The sequence below is a fragment of the Heterocephalus glaber genome, unplaced genomic scaffold (assembly GCF_053883595.1).
Source record: "Heterocephalus glaber isolate CG9 unplaced genomic scaffold, H.glaber_assembly_v1.0 deba00001457, whole genome shotgun sequence".
In the NCBI taxonomy this organism is placed as follows: Eukaryota; Metazoa; Chordata; class Mammalia; order Rodentia; family Bathyergidae; genus Heterocephalus; species Heterocephalus glaber.
Window position 1 is genome coordinate 8,560,107 of NW_028258305.1, and position 24,578 is coordinate 8,584,684.

A 24,578-nucleotide genomic window follows, 5' to 3' on the forward strand; every position below is an offset into this window, starting at 1 on the left:
GTGAGCCTAAGATTTGTATCCATTTTGTTTGCCTTTGTCTGTCCAGCATCAAGCACAGTGCCTTGCACTTGGTAGGTACCCTGTAAATACTTGTTCACTGAATGGCTAAGTCAAGGTATGAACCTGAGTTCTCCTAGCCTTCCATCTCTCTATTCAGCAACCTTAGCAACTTTACCACTCTAAGGCTTTGTAGCCAGGGTTCCTAAAACATCCCAGCCTTGCCCAGACCTTGCTCAAAGAAGATTGGTCCTGCCCATCCCCCTGGGTGAAAGCCTGAGCTCCTCTAGCTATGTCTTTGTGATTCAGTAAAGCCCTGTGGTTAAGAGACTCTGGGGAGACTGCTGATGCTACCACTGGGTCTGCATTTCTTGGAATGATATGACCTTAGGCAAGGTATATATCTTGTCTCTGTTTCACTTTCCTCATATGTAAAATGGAGATAATGGCAGTGTTAACACATATAAAGCACTTAGAATAACACCTGTTTGTGATATTATTTGCTGTGGTGATTGTGATGAAATCATCAGTCAATTCTGTATCCAGGAGTGTTGTGTACTTTTTAAAAAACCATTTTCCTCATCCAGTTTTTACAGTTTTTAGTTTGTGATGATCCATTTATTGTAGGATGTACACTGTTTTTTTCGTTTGTTTTTTTTTTTTTGGTACAGGGGATTGAACTCTTGACCTTGCGCTTGCGAGGCAGGCGGTGGTACCACTAAGCTAAATCCCTGGCCCAACACTGGTCATAGTTCCAGCTTAGGTTTGATTAGACAGTGAATTTGCTCTTTAGGCTCAACCCCCCATATCTTTCTTTTACAGACTTTAAGTCTTATATAAAAGCTTTTCTTCAGGAAATAAAAAAAGATGATAGAATTTTTGTCATAAGCTGATGGCCATCGAGGTGGCAGGGCTTTTACTCAAGCAGTACTATGCCTTTGGAATTCCCATGTGATGGTGGCATGGAATGATGTCAAAGGCAGACCTTTGACATTAGAATCACCTGGCTCTGCCCTTTAATCATGTGACTTTGGGAAAATTGCCTGTATTTCTAAAGCTTAATGTTCTTTTTATTTAGTTCTTCACAAAGTTTAATAAGGATTAAATAATGCATGCATAATTATTATTGCAGGGCCTGGCATACAGTGAGTATGCAGTATGTGGTGTTTATTATTATCATTTCTATTTTCATCAGAGATTGGGACTAGATGGAATAATAACTATCCCTTGGGGTTCATCTGTAGACTGTTCAAGACTTTGAATTGGGTTTCTACCAGAGCTTGTGAATAAGTATCTCAGTGGTATATGTCTCTGATTTTTTTTTTTCTTGATCTATTTTCCAAAGGTTTTAATTTCTCATCCTCTGGAAGAGAAGATGTAGATGTGAGAACATTAGGAAATGGTAAGATTGCATCAGCATTATCTGTCTAGAACTAGATTTCCAATTATCTTTTGCAGACAGCAGGCTTACTTAGAACCAAAGTAGGCAGGGCCCAGAGCTCCTCCAGGTGGGAAAGCCTTGTGGATTGTGGAGCTACCTTTGTAAATTATACTATACCTGTGTTAACAAGAACCATTTCCTCAGAGACAATCCTTATTGCATATCTATAGGTTATAAGGGACTTTAATGTGTACTCCTCCCCCGAAATTTGATTAATTGTTCCATTTAGTAACATTTCAGAAGTACCAGTTTTAAAAATTTATGTCCTCATTTAAAAAATGATTCTGCTCTTAGCCTTCCTTTCTTTCATTTTTATCTTGTTGAATTACAGGAAACATGATGAAAAATAATTCTGGGCTATTTGAGATTTATAGTCCTTTTCTCTCAAGGAATTATAATTTTTCCATTTCACTAGCGGATTAGGCTGGGAGAAAGGATTTCAACTTGGTTGAAATCTGGGCATTGTTGCATGTGACAGTATAACAGTACTGTAACCAACTTAATTAGTGGTTGTTTGAATGTTATTTTGTAATTAACACAGGCTTGCTTGTGGACCTTTGGGAAAGCAGTCATTTTCACATATTGCCTGTGCTGGGGTTTAGCAACCCCTGTTTCCCCAAAAGCTCCTTGATTCTTTTCACATACTCTTCCCTCTGCCAGATGTAGTCATGCCACTGAACTTTCTGTCCTCTAGAGTTCAACTCATTTTCACACTCCTAACCCTCTTGCATTATTAGCCTAAATGTTAACTCCATCAACATGTTTCTGTTTCATGACGGGCTGTGTGCTGCCAGGAAGGCCCTTTGCAATTGAGCTGGTGAATCCTCATAGAGTACATTTCACTTCAGAAGAAATTAAGGAACTTCAGCAGGTAAAGCACTTCATGATAAAGAAATTGTCACATTTCTACAACTCTGTAATTGAGCTAGCATTGCTAATTGTTTTCCTTTTCCTGCTACTCCAGAAAATTAATAAATCATCCGACAAGATACAAGTACGTGACTTGCAGCTTGTCACAAGGTAAGGGTAGGTTCACCAGAGATGATTTCAAAAGGGAAATTTTAGTTGCAGATCATATATCTGATAAGAGAATTACATCCAGAATACATGAAGAACTCATAACAACCCAGTGAAAAATGGGGAAGTGATTAAGTAGACATTTCTCCAAGGAAAACATGAACAATCAATGAACACATGTAACATCATTAGTCACTGGGGCAATGCAAATCAAAACCACAATGAGATCCCACTTTACAATCACTAGGATGGCTATTATAAAAAACACAGAACATAACAAGTGCTGGCAAGAATATACAGAAACTGTAACACACATTGCTGGTGTTTGAAAAAATGTAGCCACTTTGGAAAATAGTTTTGACATTTTCTCAAAAGATTAACTATAGAGTACCCATATGACCCAGCAATTCCACTTGTAGATATTATATTTGCAAGAGAAGTGAAAACATGCATCTGCACAAAGACTTGTTCCTGAGCATTCATAGTAGTAGTATTTATAGAGCAAAGAGGTAGAAACTACCCAAGTGTCTATAAATAATCAAATGTGATACAGTAGTTCCCCACTGTCTGTGGAGTATATGCTCTCTCTCCCTCTCTCTCTTGTCTTTTTTTGAGACAGGGTCTTGCTATGTAGTCTAGGTTGGCCTTGAATTCACTGTGTGGCCCAGGCTGGCCTCAAACTTGCACTGATCCTCCTCTCTCAGCCTCCCAAGTGCTGGGATTACAGGTGTGTGCCACTGTGCCCAGCTGTGTAGGATATGTTCTAATACTCTAGTGGATGCCTGAAACTGGATAGTATTGAACTCTATATCTTATGCTTCTTCATATACATGCCTATGATAAATTTTAATTTATAAATTAGGCACAGTAAATAATAAGACAATTATAGCAATATACTGTAATATGTTATGTAAAATATATGAGTTGTTTATTTCTAGAACTTTCCATGAAATGTTTTTAGACCAGGGTTGACTGTGGGTAACTAAAACTGCAGAAGGTGAAGCCATGGATAAGGGGGGACTACTATAGAGCCATACAATAGAAAATTATTCAGTAATAAAAGCAAATGAAGTACTGACAGGCTACAACAAAGAGAAACCTTGAAAGTGTTATGAAGTGAAAGAAGGCAGTCACCAAACTACTGTATGATTCCATGTTATCTGAAATGTTCAGAATAGGGATGGAAAATAATGAGTGTCTGTCTAGGGCTTGGGAAAAGGAAGAATAGGGAGTGACTGCTAATGGGAATGGAGTTTCTTTCTTTTTTGGTATTGGGGATCGAACTTGGGTCCTTGGCTTGTGCAGCAGGCGACAAAACCACTAAGCTAAATCCCCAGCCTGGGAATGGAGTTTCTTTTGGGGGATGATGTAGGTATTATAAAATTAGGTTGTGGTGATAGGTACACAACTCTGTAACCATACTAAAAAAAATTAAATTGTACAGTTAAAAGAGGGGAATTGCATGTAAATTGTATCTCAATAAAGGTATTTTTATCTGGCCCCTGCCTCACAAGCACAAGGTCCTGAGTTCGATCCCCACTACCAAAAAAAAAAAGGTATTTTTAAAGAGACATTTGGAGCAAGGCTTGTTTATATTTTATATATTCAAGACATTTTTAAAAACTGTTTTAGAGAAGCAATAGGACATATGAAAGAAGGTGAAGAAGAGAAGACCAAGACCTATAGCGCCTTAATATGGACAAATAAAGCAATACAGAAGGAAGACATTGAATTCTTAAATGGTGTAAAGGTAATTTAGATGCTGTTGTCCTTTTTAGTTTATTTTTCTGTTGTCCATAGAAGAACCCACTATTTTCTAGGTTATTATCAGCAAGTCACACAGCATGGGTTTTGGGGTTTGTGCGAAGTGAATTAAAATTCTGACTTTACCATTTATGAGCTGAATTCCTGGGTCTTCCACCTAACCTAATAGCGAGGCAGTGCTGCTAATGGTTAAAATCCTAACTCCGAAGATAGATTACCCGGAGGCAAATCCTGGATTCTTATTTCTGACTTTGGACAAATTATTTAACTTCATAATGCTTCATTTTCTTCTTGTGTAAAATTAGTGAAATAATTAAATAAGTTTAATCTTATAAAGGACTTTGGATGGTTTCTAGCACATAGAAAACTCTTACCAATGCTTATCTTTAAGAAATAAAACTTATAGAATTGATGCTAAAGTTAAGTATGTGAATAAAACATGTAATAATGTGTATGAAGCACATATATTTTGGCACATACTTCCATATGAACACGTCACTGGGGAGGGTCTGCCTGTTCTTTTGCATATTTTTCCCACTTGCCTTCACTCTTTCTGTAAAGATAATTTACTTCTTTTTTTTTTTTTTTTCTTTTTTTGGTTTTTTGAGACAGGGTCTTGCTATTAGTTCAGGCTGGCTTTGAACTCATATGTAGTTTAGGCTGGCCGCAAACTCACAGCAATCCTCCTGCCTCAGCCTCCCGAGTGCTGGGATTACAGGCGTGTACCACCATGCCTGGTGATAATTTACTTTCAAATGCAAAGAATGAACATAAATGGGCACAAAGATATATATAGTTATTGCAACATTGTCTATGTGGGCAATATATTTTATAAAAATCAATAACCTACTAGAGGGGACTAGTTTAAAATTGTGACTTAAGTGTATAATGGACTATTACTACCTAATTAAAAACTATATGGTAGATACTAATTAACATAGGAAAATATTTCTGATAAGTGCTAAGGGGGGACAAAAAGGAAAGAGTGTATACAGGATGGTATATTGTGTGTAAGCATAAGTGTGAGCATATGTGTCTATGCATGTATGTATGACTGTGTAGGAAACTAAGTACATGGCAAAAGATACCATTAATAGGCTTTATACTTAATTATGAAAAATACAGATACTTAATAGATAATAGACAAGGGATATGAATAGACAGGTGAAAAGGGAATAATTCAAACTGGCCAAGAATCATTTGGAAAGATGATTTCAACCTCCAGGTTGAAGTAACAATAAGCTATCACTATATTCCCCTTAAACTAATAAAACCAAGCAGTGGGTTTTAGTAGAGAAGATAGTTGTTTATGTTCAGTCGAAATATAAAGTGTTTCAGAGCCTTTTTGGAAAGCAACATGGGAATGACTTTAAAATTTTAAAATGCACATGTCTTCTACCCAGCACACAGTCTACTGACAATCTCTCTTAGAGACATAAAACTTCAGTACATACAGATAAGTGCACAAGAAGATTTACTGGCTTTGTTCAAAGTGGCAAAATCAACAGTAATAAAACTAGAAGCGAAATGAACATCTTTCAATAAGGAAGTTGTAGAATAGATTATTGTACAGCTATTATAAAAACAAAACCAGCACATGGTCACATTTGATTTATATGTTAGTATGTGTATGAAGTATGGTTGAAAAATATGATGTGTGTTTAAATAAATATGTATCATGGTAAAAGACACATTATCTTTAATCCCCCTCAAAATTCTCCCCCTTGCTTCAAACACACTTATCTCATTATACTTAGCACTTTCTGATGCAGCTCTGGAAGTCCTCTTTCATGAGTGTCTTTAATTGTGTTCTCATGGCTGCCTTGAATCATTTAAAACATTTACCTTTCATGGTCATTTTGACTTTGGGGAAGAGCCAAATCTGGCTGGCAAATCTGGTGAATAAGATGGATGAGGACACACGGTAATATTTTATGAGCCTGCCTTTCCATTGGATGGCACTCAGCAGTGGCTTTCACCATTGATTTTTTTTCTTTTTTTTTTTTGGTGCCGGGGATTGAACTCAGGACCTTGCACTTGCAGGGCAGGGTTGGTGCCACTGAGCTACATCTCCAGCAATCACCATATTTTTTATTGCACCTCATAGTGATACTCATAAAGGAGGACGTCCAGAATTGCTTCAAAAAGTAGCAAGTAGGCTGGGGATTTAGCTCAGTAGTTCTGGCACCTGCCTGGCAAGCCCAAGGTCCTGAGTTCGATCCCCAGTACCAAGAAAAAAAAAAAATAGCAAGAACAATGGGATAAGTACATTTGAAGTGTGTGTGGGGGGTGTTTTGAGGAGGATTAATGGCAATGTGTCTTTTACTGTAATAAATTTTTTTAATTTAATAAATTTAAAATTAGTATTTTTGATTACCCCTTGTAACATGCCTAAAATGTTGGGGAAAGGTAAAGGTTTATCTGAATCTATGACTTAGCCTATGACATTCTGAGAAAAGAAATGAGGAACAGAATAACATTTATGATATGAATATTTTGGTGAAAACACATCATTTGCAAATCCTGCTTAGAGAAAGTAAGTGATGTGCTAGGTCACCCTCCATTGCTCCTCCAGTTCTCAGATCCTGTGATTCTGTAGCCCCCCTTTTGGCTTTTGGCCTTGCTACCTAGGGGCCTTTAGGTTAGTAGTTATAATATAGACAAGATATCTTTAAAATTGCAAGATTAAGATTTCTAAACTTCTCTATTCCTTCATAAGTGTACACATTATTCAGAATGCTGTGGAAAAAAATAAATCCACTAAAAAAATAGATTCCAGGCTGAGGACAAAGCCTTGGGTTTGATCCTTAGCACCAACCAAAAAGATTTATAGTTTGGGATGGCTATAGAGCTAATTCAGAAATAATGCTAAAAGGTGATTTTTATAGGTACAAATTAAGTTGTAAAAGGGTCTGTTTTAATGGTCCACAACCCAAGTGGAATGACGGGTCTAGTTGATTATTAGTAACATTTTGACAATAACAGAATATTTCAAATAATCTTATTGGCATAAAAATAACAAAAATTGAGTTATTTCCTTATTCTGGGGAAAAGTCACTTTACATTTACTATTTGGTCTCTCTTTTTGAAGGGCAACTTACTTCCAAGAAAAAAAAAGTTTGTGTGTTTGTGAAAAATCAGCTGTATGGGGATAATGGAGTGCAGTGTTAGAGTAAGTGTTAGAGGGTTTCTTTTGTCATCTAAAACCAAACAAAAGACACATGAACGTGTGTTGATGTGAGTGCTACATTAGAAGCAATGATGGGTATTTCCATTAATGAACTGGCTTATGGTCAAAGTACTAGGATTTGACTCAAGAGGTAAAGGAGTTGGGGAAGAAGAGGATTCATTAGGTAGTTGCTCATTTAAAGGCCAGCTGTTTCTGTACATATCTTTATAGATTACTTAATAGTCCAGCCTTGTCATTCACTTCATTCATTCATTCATGGTCTTTTTTTGGCCACAGAAAAGTCAAACCTTATGGAGACAGCTTATTTCATCAGAACAAAATGCTTCTAAAAATCACAGAATTATCATCAAAAAAACCTCAAAGAGTTAGGTGGAGCCGACTCACTGTTCCGATAGAAGCAGTGACAACCTTTCAAGTATGGTCTTTGTCAGCACTTGCTCTGTTTCTTGTTAGAGAACCTGACAAAGGGGAGACCAGACAGAAAACTTTCTTTTCTTGGTAGGGCTTTAGGCACTCACTAATCATGCAAATTTGGAAGGGCTATTCCAACAAGAAATCACAGAGAATTCAGCATTGTGATAGGCAGTGTTATTTTTCTCAAGGTGGGTTAACAAAATATTGAGAGTCCTTGGTTTATTGTGCACATTTATTTGTGATTGCCGCATTAAGATGTTACACTAAACAATGGTGTAGCATTTCTAGATATATCCTTTTCTATAACAACAACAACCACCACCCTGAAGATAGGAAATACTGCCTGTGCATCAGCATCCCATCCCACTTTCTGCAGCCAGCCATTTCTCACCCCAGCCTGACATCCCCTGTTGGTGAGTCACAGTCACTCTGGTGAGTTGGCAAACAAAGGTGAAAACCTTGCCCTGCAGAAGAGCCCCGTGAAGTAAAGTGCTGGATAGAACACTAGAGTCCTACCAATTTGTTAAATATTAGAGCAGGAGAGACCTTAAGAATCATTTACTTCCATGACCCCCTTTTTATCAGGGTAGTAGGGCCCAGAAAATAAGTAAATGTACTAGTTTATGAGCAGTCCCACTGAGTTTGAAGGTAAAGCAGTTCAATTTATTCTAGGATTAGTTAGTTCTTGTCGTGGCTGTGATAGGAGTCTGCTAGAGAAACACCTGGGGTGAGCTGTGGAGAAAAGGAGGTGCTGACCCAGGCTTCACTGGGAGGCAAGGCTCTGAGTCTTGGCTTTGTCACCTCCTCCTCTAGGACCTAAAGATTGACCAGAAAACACCTTTACGCGTTCTTCACCGAAGGCCCTTGGCTGTGAGATCTCGAGTCATTCACTCCATGGAGACACACTACGTGGATGAGCACCATTTTCGCCTCTATCTAAAGACCCAAGCTGGAACGTATCCTTTCCCACTGTGCTGCAGTAATCTAACCAGCATCATGTTGGGAGAGTTAATGTTGCTCTTGAAAATAGGTTCAACTGGCTCTGGGAGATCATAGGGAAAGGATTATATTGGACAGGAACCCATTCTTTCTTTATTTTTTCCCATTAAATTTGTGTTTTTCAAAATATTATTTTAAACCACAAGAGAAGCAGTTGGTTCAATGTCAACTTTAAAGTTATTTAGGGTTTGTTTTTTTGGGGGGGTACAGGGGATCGAACTTGGGTCCTTGTACTTGCGCAGCAGGCGACGAAACCACTGAGCTAAATCCCCAGCCCAAGTTATTTGCTTTAATTAAAGTTTCTTACACATTGTTTAGCACATGGTAAGTACTCAGAAGATACTTTTGATTAATTTGCTGTCTTGAAACATTATACATGTCATATATTTATTCATGACCATATTTGGGTCCTTTTAGCGTTTCAAGAATTTGCCCCAGGGGCCAGGGATTTAGCTTAGTGGTTCTGCCGCCTGCCTTGCAAGTGGAAGGACCCGAGTTCAATCCCCAGTACCAAAAAAAAAAATAATAATAATTTGCCCCAGATTGAACACAGGTGGTAGAAGGGAATTGTACTGTTTTTAAAAAAAAATTTTTTGAGACATGTTCTCCCTATGTTGTCTGGGCTGATTGTGAACTCCCAGACTCAACTTACCCTCTTGTTTCAGCCTCTCAAGTGCTGGGACTACAGGAGCATCTCACCATACCCAGCTCTACTTTGCATACTGATATTCTCTCTCTACATGCCTTGTGAAGAAACAAAAATAAAACAAGGATACTTCAGGTTCTGTATTACTTATTTAAGCCATATAAACTTGGTTGACAGTAATAGTGTGCTGCATTTACACCATTTTCAAAGCCTAAAAAGAGTCCTGTGTGATAAAAGTGTTGTACGTAGAAAGGGTTGATATGCAGAGTTTAAAAAAAATCCATAGTCCCAACATTGATTTGTATGGTTTTATATCAGAACTGAGTTGCTGATTAAAATGTATCAGGGAGATCCTATAGTCTTAACCTTAGTTATTATGCTCGAATCAAAACATTTCTTGAAGGTAGAGTGAATAAACTTGAAGAACGTGGGGATATAATACCAGCATACTATAGTTTTGCTTTCAGTTATCTAAGTTTTATCTTTCGTATTCAAATTCTATTAAATATTTTATATTAAAAGCTGGCTTTTAATATATGTATATATTTAGCATATATTTATATATAGTCTGCATATTGTGTATATTATGTAATATTATGTATATATTTAGTATAATGCTGCGTTTTTCCTGAATGCTAGCAAAAGTGTGTATCTTTCAGATAATATATTCAAGGCTACGATACAGTCCTATGTAAAAAAGTTAATGAAAAAAAATAAAGTTAATGAAATCTTATTAAGAACAATTCCAGAATTAGTCATTGCCTTCAAAATTTAAAGAGCTCTGAGGGAAATACAAAGTCACTCCTTTAAAAAGAACTCAGGCTGGGTATGTGGCGCATGCCTGTGATCTCAGCACTCGGGAGGCTGAGGCAGGAGGATTGATGTGAGTTTGAGCCGAGCCTGGGCTGCACAGTGAGTTCAAGGCCAGCCTGAATTACAGAACGAGGCCCTGTCTCAATCAATCAATCAATTAAATTTTAAAAACTCAGTTTTTTGCTAATTTTATTAGTAAACAACTTTGGGTAAGTTTGATGTGAACACAGATTTATACAGTGGTACCTTGGTTCATGAACTTAATTCTTTTTGAATTGCTCAATTGCAGCCAGAATCATGGAACCAATTCTGCAACCAGAATCATGGGAAGAATTAAGTTTATGAACTGAGGTACCGCTGTATTGGCTTTACAAGGCTGGTAGGAACCAGTTTATCATAGCTTATTTTCTAAGATACACATCTCAAGTCAGAACTCAGAAATAACCTCTTTTTTAACATTTCTGCTTTTACGATTTTCCTTTCACCGGTCAAATTGATATTTGCAATACCAAACAGTATTGCATGGCTATCTTCATTTTTTTCCTTAAACAGACTTCAGCTACATTAAAGAATTTGTACATGGAGACTTTGGGAGAACCAATCCAAACATTGGGTCTTTGATGAATCTGACTGCAGATATTCTTGAGCTGGATGTGGAGGTAAATCATTTTATTGTGTAATACACATTTGCAAATTGAATTCAGCCAAAGTTATGCCCTTTGGCATTACACCAAATAGCACTACCCACCTTTATAGGTACATATTAAAAAATGATCAAAATCTCAGAGTAGCATTGTATTACAGGGAGGGAACATCTTCTGAATATTGGTTTTTAAAAGGTGTAAGATCTCATTTATGATTGTGAATACATGCAACTAATTTACTAGCTGTACTTTACATATGGCATCAGATTAAACCTTTAAAACAAACAAGGAAATAAAATTGTAAGTATCCTTCACATGTCTTTTGAGATGCTAGGGGGCTCATTCCCATATCTGCTTGAAAACATTCAGGATGGGTAGAAAGTGGAACAATTTCCATGGAAATGGAACAGGTAGAAAATGGTTATTGATAAAAGTGTTGCTCTAAGGAATCCCTATGATGTGGTCCAAAGGAGGTTTTATAAGGGATTCCTGTGATGTGCTTCTGTACTCTGACAGTCTGAATTGGAACAAGGTCAAATGCTAAAGCAAGTAGAAGAATTGATCTTTCAGGCAATTGTGTTTTCATTTGAGCAAGAGATGTTGAGTCCCATGTTATGCTCCTTGATGAAAATCTGATTAGGAGTAGAGTCCTTCCTTACCCGTCACACGCCCCCAAATCTTAGGAGAGGCTAGTATTTTGCACTAGGGAATAATATCAAAGTTTTAATAAGTATTGCCTAGTGTGAAAACAGCCATGGAAAGCATTATTACCTTACCAGAAATTCTCTTAAATGCTCTCAGATTAGATTTTATATAGTTGTGGCAGTGCAGCGAGGGACACCCCTTCAAGGTTGCAAAGTCTTCAGTCCTTCATTTTGAGGACAACCTTCTGCTAAAATCCCAACTGAATTCATCTTTTTTGACCTTGATATTTACAAACAGCTTAGGTATGTCAGTCACGGTCAGGATTTTTCAAACCTGATCAACCATTGGGATCAAATGTGGAGCTTTTTGAACACTGTAACATGCCTCCCCTCCCCTCCCCTCAGCACAACCATTTGTGACCAGTGATGTTTAATTTTTCAATTTGAGAAACCATTCATTAACTTGTATGGGTGTTTGATATATGGCTATATTCTGAAACACTACCAAAATATCTTTTTGAGATTTATAACAGATACACACACACAACAATAACTGTTATTTGGGCTTTTCCAATAATTTTTCTGAATCTGGAATTTTCAGTAAATTATTTCAGGTTTTAAACTTTAAGTGTCAATAAAAACCATGGATACAATGGATGTTTTTAAAGCTCTTAAAATAGGCCCCTAGCATAGTTATGATGTGTTTTGACGCTTTTGGAATGTAATAGTTTGTGTATGGACAAAATAGTCTGCTTTCTGCAATTTTCAGGTTTTGTTCTAGAAGAGCAAAATGGATGTGAGTAGAGACAGAGAATTTAATTTTAATTTTTTTTTTTGGTTCTGGAGATCCAATTCAGGACCTGGTGCTTGCGAGCAAGGCAGGCATGGCACCACTGACCTAAATCCCCAGCCCTAGAGAATTGAATTTTAAATGGAACAATAAAAATTCTGGTGTAGTGAAATAAAAAGATTCTTGATCCTTTCTAGTTCCAGGTGATCTTTCATTCGTTTCATATTTATTTGCTAAGTTACAAAACAGGTCTACAGGCTTATAGACTACTTGAGTTCAGTCAGCTGTGTATAATGATGTTTCAATCAATGATGGATACCATATATATGGTAGTCCCATAAGATTATATCACCTAGTGACATCATAGCTGTCTTGAGTATATATTCTCTATGGTGTTTGGAGAATGGTGAAATTACCTAGTGATGCATTTTCTAAGATTGTGTCCCAGATGTCAAGTGACATTTGACTATGTTAAATGTAAGATGGCAATATGAAATGATCAGAAGAATAAAAGTTGCTGAGACTTCTGAGGGAAAACTGGTATAGCTACCTGAATTTGAATGTTTGCTATTTTACCCATTAATAAAAATTTTTAAAATTTAAGTAACTGTGTTCTGAGACAAAGGTACAATTAACCAAGTAACCCAATATTGCTACTCAGTTAACTCAAAAACAGACTTTGGGTCCAAGAATATTTAGAAGGGACTTTAGAGTACTAAACTGTCATATTCAGTAGCTCTTTTCTTCAAATGTAATTTCTTCTGTTGCCTTATATATTTAAACTATTACCAGCAAATGCTTACCAGAATAATAGTATGTTTTAATGACTTGTTTTCTTCCTTCTAGTCCGTAGATGTTGACTGGCCACCTTCTCTGGATGACTAGCTTTCAAATTTGGAAGCAGAGTAGTATTTTCCTAGCATGATGTGGACATCCATGCAACATACCTGTAAAAGGCTGTTTACCCACCATAACGGTGTCTTGGAAACCATTTGGATCATGTTGATCTATTTTTAAAATTTGTTGTAACATCTCAGGATCTGTCTGTCTATACATGTGTGTATTTTGTGTTACACTGTTCCAAGGATGTCTGTGATTTTTTTAATTCCCACTTTCACCTCCACAAACAAAAGCTATGAATAACAAAACCATTCTCCCTCTTAACTTCTTTTAGAGAGGTACACAAACAGGAGACATTTTCTGTTAAGTTTCAAAATGATTTCTCTTCACAAGAATACCACCTTTAAAATCATATTCTAAATTAAAAAAATTATTTGAATAAAAGTTATAACTAATATACTGAGCATCCTATAATATCTTATCAAATGCAAATCTCACATCATTAATATTTTTCCTGGTAAGCATCAAGTAAAATTACCAATGGAAGTACGGCTGTGATTTATCACAAGTCATAATAACTTCAAGTTACTATTTTTGATAGTCTAAAATTACCAGTACATGTTTCTTGTGGAAGGAAAGTGAAATTTTAGAAATTGAGGCATATCATGGTCAGAGACTTGCATAAATATTTTAAGTAAGGAAAAACAAGTGCCTTCAATAACTTCAACCCCAGGGTAAGAATTTGAAAAACTAATTGACAAAGATTAACTGGTATTATTTCACAGGGCTTCAATATATTGCCCAATTTCAAAAGTTCTAAAAGGTAGATAGATACAATGTTTGATTCTATAAATAGGAAAACCAAAGAATAAAAGTTAAATGACTTGCCTAAAATTCTTAGTTACTTCCATATCTGGGACTAGAACTCAATTATCTTACTCAGTCCTTAGGATAGTGATGGCGAACCTTTTAGAGTTGAGTGCCCAAACTGCAACCCAAAACCCACTTATTTACTGCAAAGTGCCAACGCTGCAATTAAATCTGAATACTGAGATTTTAAGTTTAGAAAAAACAAGTCATATTAACATCTTCTGTCTTAAAAAAAACAAATAACACTTGCCATAGGTTGGCCACCACTGCCTCAGGATCTTTCTAATAAACCCTACTCATCACCTATTCTATGTAGGAGACACCTGAGGAAGCCAATTAAACTCATGTAACTTTGAAAACTGACTTTCAGAATTTAGATAGCAAATTAAGGAGCTTATTAAACAATGGCCCAAGTACAGTATATTTCATATACTCTCATATAATTATCATTTGTTAATAAGTTAATCATTTGGCATTATAAAGAGGAAAAATATTAAATACACTGAACCTAAAGAAATTGAATGTATCATTAGAAGTTTCAGAAAGTAGACTCACTAAAACTTCATATTGCTGGGCATAGTGGCCCCATAGGTCAAGGCAGGGGGATCACTGAGAGTTTGAGGCCAGTCTGGGTTACATAGTGAGTTCAAAGGTAGCCTGAACTACATAGCGAGCGAGACTCTGTCTCAAAAAAAAATTTTTTTTCATATTTAAATATAATTTGTCACCTAATTCAACTATATGAGCTTTTTTTCCTTTTTTTTTTTTTGAGGCAGGATCTCCCTTTATAGTTCAGGTTGGCCCTGAACTCACTATGTAGCCCAGGCTGGCCTCGAATTTTCGGTGATCCTACCTCAGCCTCCCGAGTGCTGGGATTACAGGTGTGCACCACCATGCCCACCTCTGTATGAGCTTTTTTAGGAGACATCTGACTTGATAGTATTAGATTACTCAGTCTTATTTCTATATTAAACATAGTTCATGGATACAAAGATTCACTTTAGATATCAGGAAAATGGTTTTAGCTGACGTGAAAAAAATCCTACTAATGGGCCAGGGATTTAGCTCAGTGGTTCCGGCGCCTACCTTGCAAACGGAAGGTCCCAAGTTTGATCCCCGGTACCAAAAAAAAAATCCTACTACTATCTTGAAACTCTTCATCATATGCGAGTAATAACAACTAATTTCTTTTTGCTATTTTTGATGCCAGAAAATGAGAAAAGGATAACAAATAAATTTTAACAAAAAGATAAAAACTTCAGTGTGGATGTCTCTCAATTTCTGGGAAAATTTTGCTACCAAAGAGATTTAAGTAATTTAGAGTAAGTCAGTGCTGAATGCCATGGACCTGCAATATGGAAGACTCAGGAACCTCCTCAGCAAACTTAAATTAGAAAACTTAAATTTCTTTTCCTAAGACATACAACATTTCAAGCAAAGAGTAAACATTAGCTGTAAGTACTTAGCCCAAAGGTTCATATTGTCACACCTGGCCTAAACAAACAGGACAAAGCAAATAGCCTGCTTTCAGCAAACAACAGCAACCGCTCAGTAAATAGGACAATGGACCCAAAATGAAGAATACAATCCCTCTGGTGCTGAGAAGTCCAGTGATTGTCTACACACCTTGGGCATCCAGGTCATAAACATTCCTTATGATTATATCCCCTTCCCCTAAATCTATATCAGCATAGTTTTCTTTCCCTGCTAGCTACTAGAATCTATCCCGGATTTTAGTCCGTTTACCGGAATAAACTTTTCTTCACAAAAAGGCCTGTTTCAACGAGTAGATTTATGTGTGCTGTCTATAACACATATAATTTTGAGACAAGTTAAAAATTTATGCAGTTCTTTGTTTAGGCAGAACTAGGAACATTCTCTTATGAGAGTACTCTAGTTTCTTGTTTGCCTATATAAAACTATTTTAAAATTAGTTTTATGATTTCTTTAAGCTTTGTTTAAATTAGAAGTCTTTTAAATAAGATTTAGAGAAAAAGTCTTTTGTTCTCTCCAAAACTGGGAAAGTAAGTTTCTGTTGTTTAGAAATAAAAACAGAGAGAAAAATCTTTCAAAAAGGCATTTCAGTACCCTGAAAATACTCATTTCCAAGAGTCACAATGCAAAAAAAATATTCAGCAATAGCATTCCAAAAACATGTCTTAACGCCTTAGAAACCAAAACTAACTTTTGTTTTAAGAAAAATACAAATATTAAGAAAATCAAATTAAGTCAAATTGCAACAAAATTTAGCAAGTGTTTTAGAATTTTTTACATTTATTGTATTACCAAGAAAAAAACCTGTATACAAAGATATTACAAAGGTAATAAAACATTCTGTACAATAAAAGGTATTTTAACATTTTAAGAACTATTGCATATTGATACAAATCTTAACTTTAAATAATTTAACAGTGAGAACTTTTAAAAATCATTTTCATCATTCCCTTTAAATTTGTTCATCATTAAGCATAAAAAAATTGGATTTTCTATTCTATTGGAATCTGTATTCATTGTGCCATGTATTTGTACACTGAGCCACAACCTTGCCCGCTTTTTTATTTTGAGACAGTTTCTAAGTTGCTGTTTTCCTCCCTGAGCTTCCCAGAGTGCTGAGACTACAAGTGTATGGCACCACATTCAACCTAAATGCAGTGGTTACCTTAAAAGAAAAAACACATTTTTGGGCCGGGAATTTAGCTCAGTGGCACCGCATCTGCCTGGCAAGAACAAGGTCCTGAGTTCGATTCCTGATACTGAAAAAAATACATTAAAAAATACATTTTTATCTTGTTTGTTAAAAGGGATAGTGGGACCATGAGTGGTTTTTTTTGCATGCATGAAAAAATGTAGATATGGTTACTTTTGAGATTTGATCTTATCCACTATTAAAGTGTTTGCTTTAAATTTTATGATACATTAGTTAAAATACTCATTTGACTAAGTCTAAAGAGGTACAAGCAACCCATACATTTATCCCTGACTACTTATTCCTGGGCTTATGATAAGTAGCATAAAATTTTCTATATTTGTGGTATGAAAAAAATTCTAATTTTCCCCTTTCATATTCAACCTCAGGAAAAAATCAGAAACCTTTCAGTGGAAACTTCATTAGAATCAAAGTACCCCTAATTCATAATCAACTCTGGCACAGAGATTAGGATCACAGAATTTCAAAAGTAAATTCAATAATTGGCATTATCTTCAATAGGAAAGAATTCTGCAAAGAATAAGGCCAAAAGAAGGTTCTCCAGATTTGGGCAATAGCTAGTCAATCTAAAGAGAAACCCACTTCAGGCTCTTACCAAACCATCTAATCCACAGTGATTTTTCTCTCCTGGGATTAGATAATCAGGGGTGTCTGGATTAGAGATTAATCAGAGCGAAGTGACATACACAAATGTTGGTTTATTATATTTTACACTATGAAATTTACAGTGTTTCTTCTTAGACATTATTTAGTACAAAACAAACTATGAGGTAGGAAGGTTGGGTATTATCTGACTAAAAATAGTCCCCATTCTCTTTTGTTTCTCCATGCTGTTTAACAAACAATATGTGGTAATCTTTCAATAAATCAATCTCTGATAAAAAATTATGTGCTACTAGGCAACCTGGATTACCAATTCTAAGTCTCAGCATGGACAATAGAATTAGTTTTCCTGAAGGATTAGGTTAAAAATTGACAACCTAGCCATTTCTGTACATAAAGATCATGACTAGACAGACCCAGTTACCAATTTAAAAGGCCACTTTAAGATAGCAGGTTCTGATGATAGAAATCAGAACAGTGCTTCAGAGGTACAGATTGGGCAATGGTCTGAGGGAAATTTCTAGGATAATTATTACATGAATATTTACATACATAAAAATTCTTCAAGCTATACACTTAAAATAGGTCTACTTTAAGCAGTGGACTTTACATGTGTTATTCCTCAAAAAGGACATCTTTGAGAGCAAGAGTTTAATCTCATTCACCTGTATCATTTCCTGCTTTGGACATTAGACATTCAAAAAACGTGATACATGTTTTATCATACAAATACTGGAGCATCTGTACAGAGGTAAGGTTATCAAGGAAGTGCATGAGGGATACTTAAGATTAAACCTGCTACATATAGAGGAGAGCTAGCTATGTCAAAGGTATGAAATAATCCTAATAACTAGAATTTATACCTAAAACATGGCACTACCATTTTCAATAGAGCCTACTTTTAATCTCAAAAGGGCTGCAGGAGGGTTTTAAAAAAGAAAATGAGGGCAGCAGGTCAAGGTAGAGAAGTGTATTTCATAAGACAAATAATCTTGGCATCATTGCTTTTCCTGCAAGGTTAAGTACCTTTTCTTTTAAAAGCCATCCCCTGCCCAAAGTGTTATAATCACTCCTATGTCAGGTTCACCCTTCCCTCTCTAAGAATAGCTACCATTTATTCAGTACCAACTATGCCTGGGACTGTGCTAAGTGCTGGAGTCCCAGAGATGAATGAGATGATACTTAAACTATAAATTCTGTCATATGGGCACATACACAACTGCACCTTTGTGCAGGACTAAGCCTCATGGACAAGCCTGGTCTCAAGAATAAGAGTGTTATACAAGTATGGACTCCTGCTATCCAGTATGGTATCCACTAGCATATGTGGCTATAAGTAAAACTTTTTTTAAATGATACTATCCATATTTCAAGTGCTCAGTGGCCACATGGCTCAGGCCACCATGAATTAGCAAAGGTAAAGAACAATTCTGTTGTTTAAAAAAAAGTCACTGAGCTGGACTACAGTAGCTTCCAAAAACAACATTTACCTAGAATGTAAGCTCCATAAGGGAATCTACTGTCTTTTTTTCTACTCTGTCTTATGTACCATTATGTCCTAAGCACTTAAAACTAAGCCTAGCATGTAGTACATGTCCAATTAGTCTTGTTGAATAAATTGTTAAATGAAGCTAAAATAAAAGAATGCATGTTCTAGTAGCAGAAAAGCAGATGAAGAGTAGGTAACATGTTAAAAGTATGGAGGTCTGACAAAAAAAATTTTTCCCAAGAGAAAATGTAGTAAGAAGGTATAAGGAAAATTTATTTATTCTTTATTTTTTTATTTTTTGGTACCGGGGATCGAACTCGGGTCCTTGTGCTTGTGTAGCAGGCGGCGAAACCAATGAGCTAAATCCCCGGCTCAAGGAGAATTTACTTTTAAATTTACAGATTTTTTTTATTAGTACATGATTGCAGTACAAAATAACTTCATTGTGGGTTGTTTGTACAGGTAAATGCAAATATTAATTCTTTCTATGCCCCTCCCATCTGTCGGTCCCTTTCCCATTTGCAAAAGATCTATCTCCCTGCCTCTTACGGTCTATCTTTTGTGTGTGCATGTGTGTGTGAGAGAGAAGAGTAGGGAGAGGGAGGGTGGAGAGAAAGAGAGAAATTGGGGAATTGAACCCAGAGCCTTCATACTGAACTATATCCCCAGCCCTTTTATTTTTTATTTTTTTATTTTTTTGAGATAGAGTCTTGCCAAGTCACTAAGTTGCCCAGGCTGGGCTTCAACTTTCGGTCTTCCTGTCTGAGCCTCCCAGAGTGCTGGGATTATAGGAATGGGGCAACAACTGGGTTGGGGAATGGGATGTTTTTAACTGGAGCTTATGGAAGATTCTTGTTGGAAATAAAGAAGGCCTTTATTAAGAATGTGAAGAAAAGGCAATGAAGAAAGGGCAGATACCAGAGATTTTTAGGAGGCAGATTCCAAAGGACTAAGACTGAGTGTGAAAAAGATAAAGATCTGATTTTGAGGCATCTATTAAATATCCCAGGTGGTAAATGATAGTGCCATTAAGCAAAGAATGCAATAGGAGAAGCCAATCTATATGGCCATTCAGGCAGCATGAGAGAAAGCTGAAGCTATGGACATTGCTGAGATTGAAAAAAATAAGCAACAACTGAAGGCTGTGGTTGGGATTCTACAGGAAAAACTGGAAGAGAAGTTAGGATGTGAAGGGAAGGAGCACAAGGGTGATAGGAAATTTTTTGCTATTGTTTGGTTTTTGTTTTGTTGTTGGCCTTTCTTCTTAGGCTGGAGAAGACAGTTACTATGTTTATACAAAGACAGGAAAAACTAAATGGTGATGTGAGGATACAGTAAACACAGTATGAGATACAAAGAAGGGATTCATCACCATGGAGTTTAGAAAGGAAGGACATCATTTCCTCAAAACTAAGGTGAGAGTAAAAGGAGAAGTGGATAGCCAAGTGCATTTTAAATTATAAAATAAATTCTATGTTCAGTAAATAGCACCTGATAAATGAAAAGTCTACTGGAAATACTGTAAACACAAGATACAGCAGACCCTTAATCCATCTTACAGAGGAAAAATACTGCAAAACAAGCCAATGCTTATTTAGTTAAAATCCACTGAGCTAGTCTGTTTAAACTGATCAGTGCTAATTCATATGAAATTAAGATTATGTATTTTTAAAATAACATACCACCTACCAATCACCATCTGGAGATATTCTGGGTTCATATTCTGAACAGGAAAGAAATTATACCCTATTTTTTTCCCCTTGCTGGCAAGTTCTACTAAAACTATATTAATATACTTGTGATTTTTAAATTTTATAGGACAAGTATGTCTTTTTAAAATCATAATTTGAAAAATATCCTAGGTTCTTAGGGGGTTTAAATCTTTTCTTTTGCCTTCTGGACTATCCTAACCTCAAGTCTTATCTTGCTCTCCTTCCTATTTCCCAGTATCATTCAATTGGGAATTTTTATTTATATGATAGTCACATATCCCATTTTGGTTGAATAATTTGTGTAAATTAGTGGTTTGGGTGGATTCTGTATAAGTGAAATGACACATTATTTCTAGTCAAGGATATGTTTAACATCTAGGGTAGGTTATTAATGGTTTGGGTGGACTCTGTATAAGTAAAATGACATATTATTTCTAGCCAAGGATATATTCAACATCTAGGGTAGCGTCTAGTTGTAAGATAAACTAGATCTTTAATATGTTACTTACTTGGCATCATCATACCGTCACAATTAAATTACTGCTCAAATTCATTTTGCCACAGAGTTCTTTTGCTTTCAAATAATTTGGATTACCATTATTAATACTGGACTTGAATGTATATGATTCTAACAAAAACCTAATGTCAAATAACAAAATGTAAAAACCTTAAACATCTATTTTTTTTTTTTTGGTACCGGGGATCAAACTCGGGTCCTTGTGGTTGTGCAGCAGGCGGCGAAACTACTGAGCTAAATCCCCAGCCCAAAACCTTAAACATCTAATAAAGCTATTCTTTCAAAAATCAAAGTTCTGTTGGTAATACTTTGAATGCTTAATAAATATTTACTGTTCTACTGGTAATACTTTGAATGTTTAATAAATATTTACGGAGTGCTTAACATGAGGCAGACACTGTTCTACAAACTGGAGATTTGACAGTAAACAACACAAGAATGTCTGCCCTCATGGAGCTTATATTGCAGTAAAGGATACACATAATAAATAGATGCTTAGACAAGTCAGATCATGGTAAGTGCTATACATGTATAGAAATCAAGAGAAACAAGGAATGGTGAAATTTAGTCAAGGTAGGCCTTGATCAGTGTGACAGTTAAGCTTGTCAACTTGATTGGCTTGGGAATCACCTGAGATTAGTAAAGCACATTTCTGAGTATGTCTGGGTGGATCATGGAGGTGTTACCTTAAGGACTATATCTGGTCTCTGGTCCCTTTCTCATTGATGTTTTTTCCTGGTGCTTTGCTTCCCAGTTGCCATGAACTGATAAGCAACTTTGTCTGACTATGCCCTTCTGCCATGATGTTCCTGCCTTGGAGCCAGCTGACCATGAACTGAGTCCTCTGAAACCATGAGCCAAATAAACCTCTCCTCCTAAAGTTGTGGGTGTTAGGTATTTTGCCCTACAATAGGAAAGTGACTAATACAGAATACTGGTAGTTCAGAAATAGGGTTGTTGCTGTGACCATACCTGAAGCCTTTTGAACTGGTGGATAAGTTTGGAAAGATTTGAGGATGTGACTTAGAGAGGCCCTGGAATACTTTAAGCACAGACTGATTGGTGATTCCAGTCAGAGCTCAGAAGACCAGAATGCTAATAGGAATGTAGGCTGTGCTCATGAGGTTTCAGACAGGAACAAGGACTCTTGGAAAATTGAATGAAAGATTATACATATTATACTCTGGCAAAAAAAATGTCTATATTCTGCTCACATCCTGAGGAGGCTGAGTTTGAGGGCAACAGACTAATTGATCTGGCAAAGGAAATTTCAAGGCAGCCCAATGTTTAGGCAGTGGTATGAACACTGCTAACTAATTTTTGCCAGATCTATAAGTGAAAACTTGAAGCAAAAAGCAGAGCTGAAATATCTGAAAAACTCTGGTCTGAAAAGAACCATGTATAAAGTCGGGGCCAAAAGAAGTATGGTTCCTGAAGAGATTAGCACAATTAAAAAGAAATCAAGGACTTTGAAGTGGGACAAGAAGAAATATACCTTGAGGGCATGTCAGAAATTAGCAAGACCTTACCTGTTGCAGGCTCAAGGGTAAAAGAAGTGTAAACCTTTCACTTAAGATGGATTCTTCCTGACGAACTGGATATGGGAGATAAAAGAATCAAGAATGATGCCAAGACTTTTGGTCTGAGCAATTAGATGCATGGCATTGCCATTTACTGAGTTGGAGAAGACTGAAGGAGAACCAAATTTGGGAGGAAAGACCAAAAACTTAGGTTTGGATACACTGAGTTTTAATTAGATATTTGAGTTTTAATTAGATTTCTAGATGTCAAACAGGCAGTTGTATGAGACCATAGGGAGTGAGAATGCCTAAGAAAGAAGAGTGCAAAGAAGCTTCTTTGTCTTGAAAATGTGGGTGCAAAGCTAAAGTTGCTTATGCAACTTTAAAGATACAGATTTAAATAGTATAAAATGGAGGAATCCTCCCATACCTTGAAAGCTCACTTCAACTGCCTTCTGCACAACTTAACATTTTAAAGAAATTTTGATTTACATATAAATCTGAGAAATTCCAAGAAGCCTCTAAAAACCCCTTAGGGGTGCACAGGCCTCAAAAAAAAAGTAATTTATTTTTCCAATGGCATAGCCATTACAAGTTTTCCCTTAAATTTGCTTGAAAGCAAATATCAGTTCATTTAACCATACATTAATATGTTATAAAAGAAATATAAAATTAGAAAAAACTCTTCTTGCTTTAATGTTCTCCCTAGAGTCTTTCCTGGGGAAATGCAGTAGAACTCTGAAGATAGAATTCACATGCCACCCACTATCAGGTCAGATCTTTCAAGAGAAGAAACAAAGAAAAAAGAAAATTTCTCTTTTTTGTTTTCATTTTTTGAGACAAGGTCTCACAAGTAAGCCCAGGCTAGCCTTGAACTCTTGATCCTCTCCCTCAGCTTCCTGAGTGCTAGGGTTAGAGGTATGCACCACCATGTTTATCTTAAATTTTCTCTTTATAACTTCCAAATTTTGTATTTTATATACATCCAAAGCTTGTATTCTATACACATCTAAAGTTTGATACTTCTATGAAAAAGAAGTTTCAAAAATAGAAACAGCATTGTGTTATAGTTTTGGTTATACAAATATGGAATGCTGCATCTGTATAGGTACTACCAAAATGATCATGAACATTTTAAAGGATTCAAATCCTCCAAATTATACTTAAAAAAAATCATATGCAAAGGACTCACTCACTTGCTCATTGTGCATATTACCAATATTTGAATACTGACTATTTTGAAAACTATGGTTGTTTGGATTAGTACCATTTGATGGTCCCGGCTCATTTATCAGGCTGTTATCTGCACAATTAAAGTCAGATCGCTCCAATGCATCTGACTGTGAAACAAAAACTGCAGTATTGGAATTGGTACCTACTGACATACTGGAAGAAGACATTTGATGGAGTTGTCTTAAGTCTCTTGGATCTAACATTGAATTACAGGAGGGGTTTTCAAGATTCATGCTCACAAGTCTGGAGTTATCTGTCTCCTCCATGGTGTCCCTGCTGGCTGTCATCACATTAGGCAGCATGGTGGCATCAGAAATACCATATAAGTGAGCTGGTGACACGGAGGAGGTTTCCATTCTGCCTAGGTCATCAGTACTGTTATAAATGCAAGCATTAGAAGCATTTAAGTCACTCACAAAAGGCACTGCCAGGAATGGTGGGATGCTTTGTGAATTAGAAGAAAGTGTCCCTGTTGAAAAAGTACTCAGTGAGCGTGAGGTGGGGTGGGGTACTGATGACCAACTTGAAGAATGCTGAGATACCATTGAGGACATGGCTGAAGTGTGATGTGACAATCCACCTGAGATGGACACTGGTGAGGGATAGTAGGGTTCTGCTTGACTTGAAACCCCTGAAGGCCTGGGCATTTCTGGAATAACTGTACCATGAGGAAACAAGTTTGATTCTGTGGGAAGAAAAATGTATTTTATAAAATTAAAATAAACAAA

The 24,578-nt window shown here is 36.3% G+C and overlaps 2 protein-coding genes across 9 annotated transcripts in view; one reads left to right on the forward strand and one right to left on the reverse strand.

Annotated features, from left to right (window-relative positions):
• The window catches only part of Pus10 (pseudouridine synthase 10), a 71,822-nt gene extending 58,166 nt beyond the window's left edge, over positions 1-13,656 (forward strand). For all 5 annotated transcript variants that reach the window (XM_004867240.4, XM_087216035.1, XM_013066439.3 and 2 more), the window contains 7 exons: positions 1,343-1,399; positions 2,233-2,309; positions 2,403-2,458; positions 4,088-4,205; positions 8,637-8,779; positions 10,841-10,940; positions 13,206-13,656. In XM_004867240.4, the coding sequence (XP_004867297.1) occupies positions 1,343-1,399; positions 2,233-2,309; positions 2,403-2,458; positions 4,088-4,205; positions 8,637-8,779; positions 10,841-10,940; positions 13,206-13,244 (590 nt within the window). In that variant the 3' untranslated portion in view covers positions 13,245-13,656. The remainder of the gene's footprint in view (positions 1-1,342; positions 1,400-2,232; positions 2,310-2,402; positions 2,459-4,087; positions 4,206-8,636; positions 8,780-10,840; positions 10,941-13,205) is intronic.
• Positions 1-24,578, reverse strand: part of Rel (REL proto-oncogene, NF-kB subunit) — a 73,660-nt gene that overhangs the window by 18,771 nt on the left and 30,311 nt on the right. For 3 of the 4 annotated variants that reach the window (XM_021246283.2, XM_004867239.4, XM_021246282.2), the window contains one exon: positions 18,679-24,535. The exons of the other annotated variant lie outside the window; for it this stretch is intronic. In XM_021246283.2, the coding sequence (XP_021101942.2) occupies positions 23,781-24,535 (755 nt within the window). In that variant the 3' untranslated portion in view covers positions 18,679-23,780. Of the gene's footprint in view, positions 1-18,678; positions 24,536-24,578 lie in introns of those variants that run through there. 4 annotated transcript variants of the gene reach the window in all.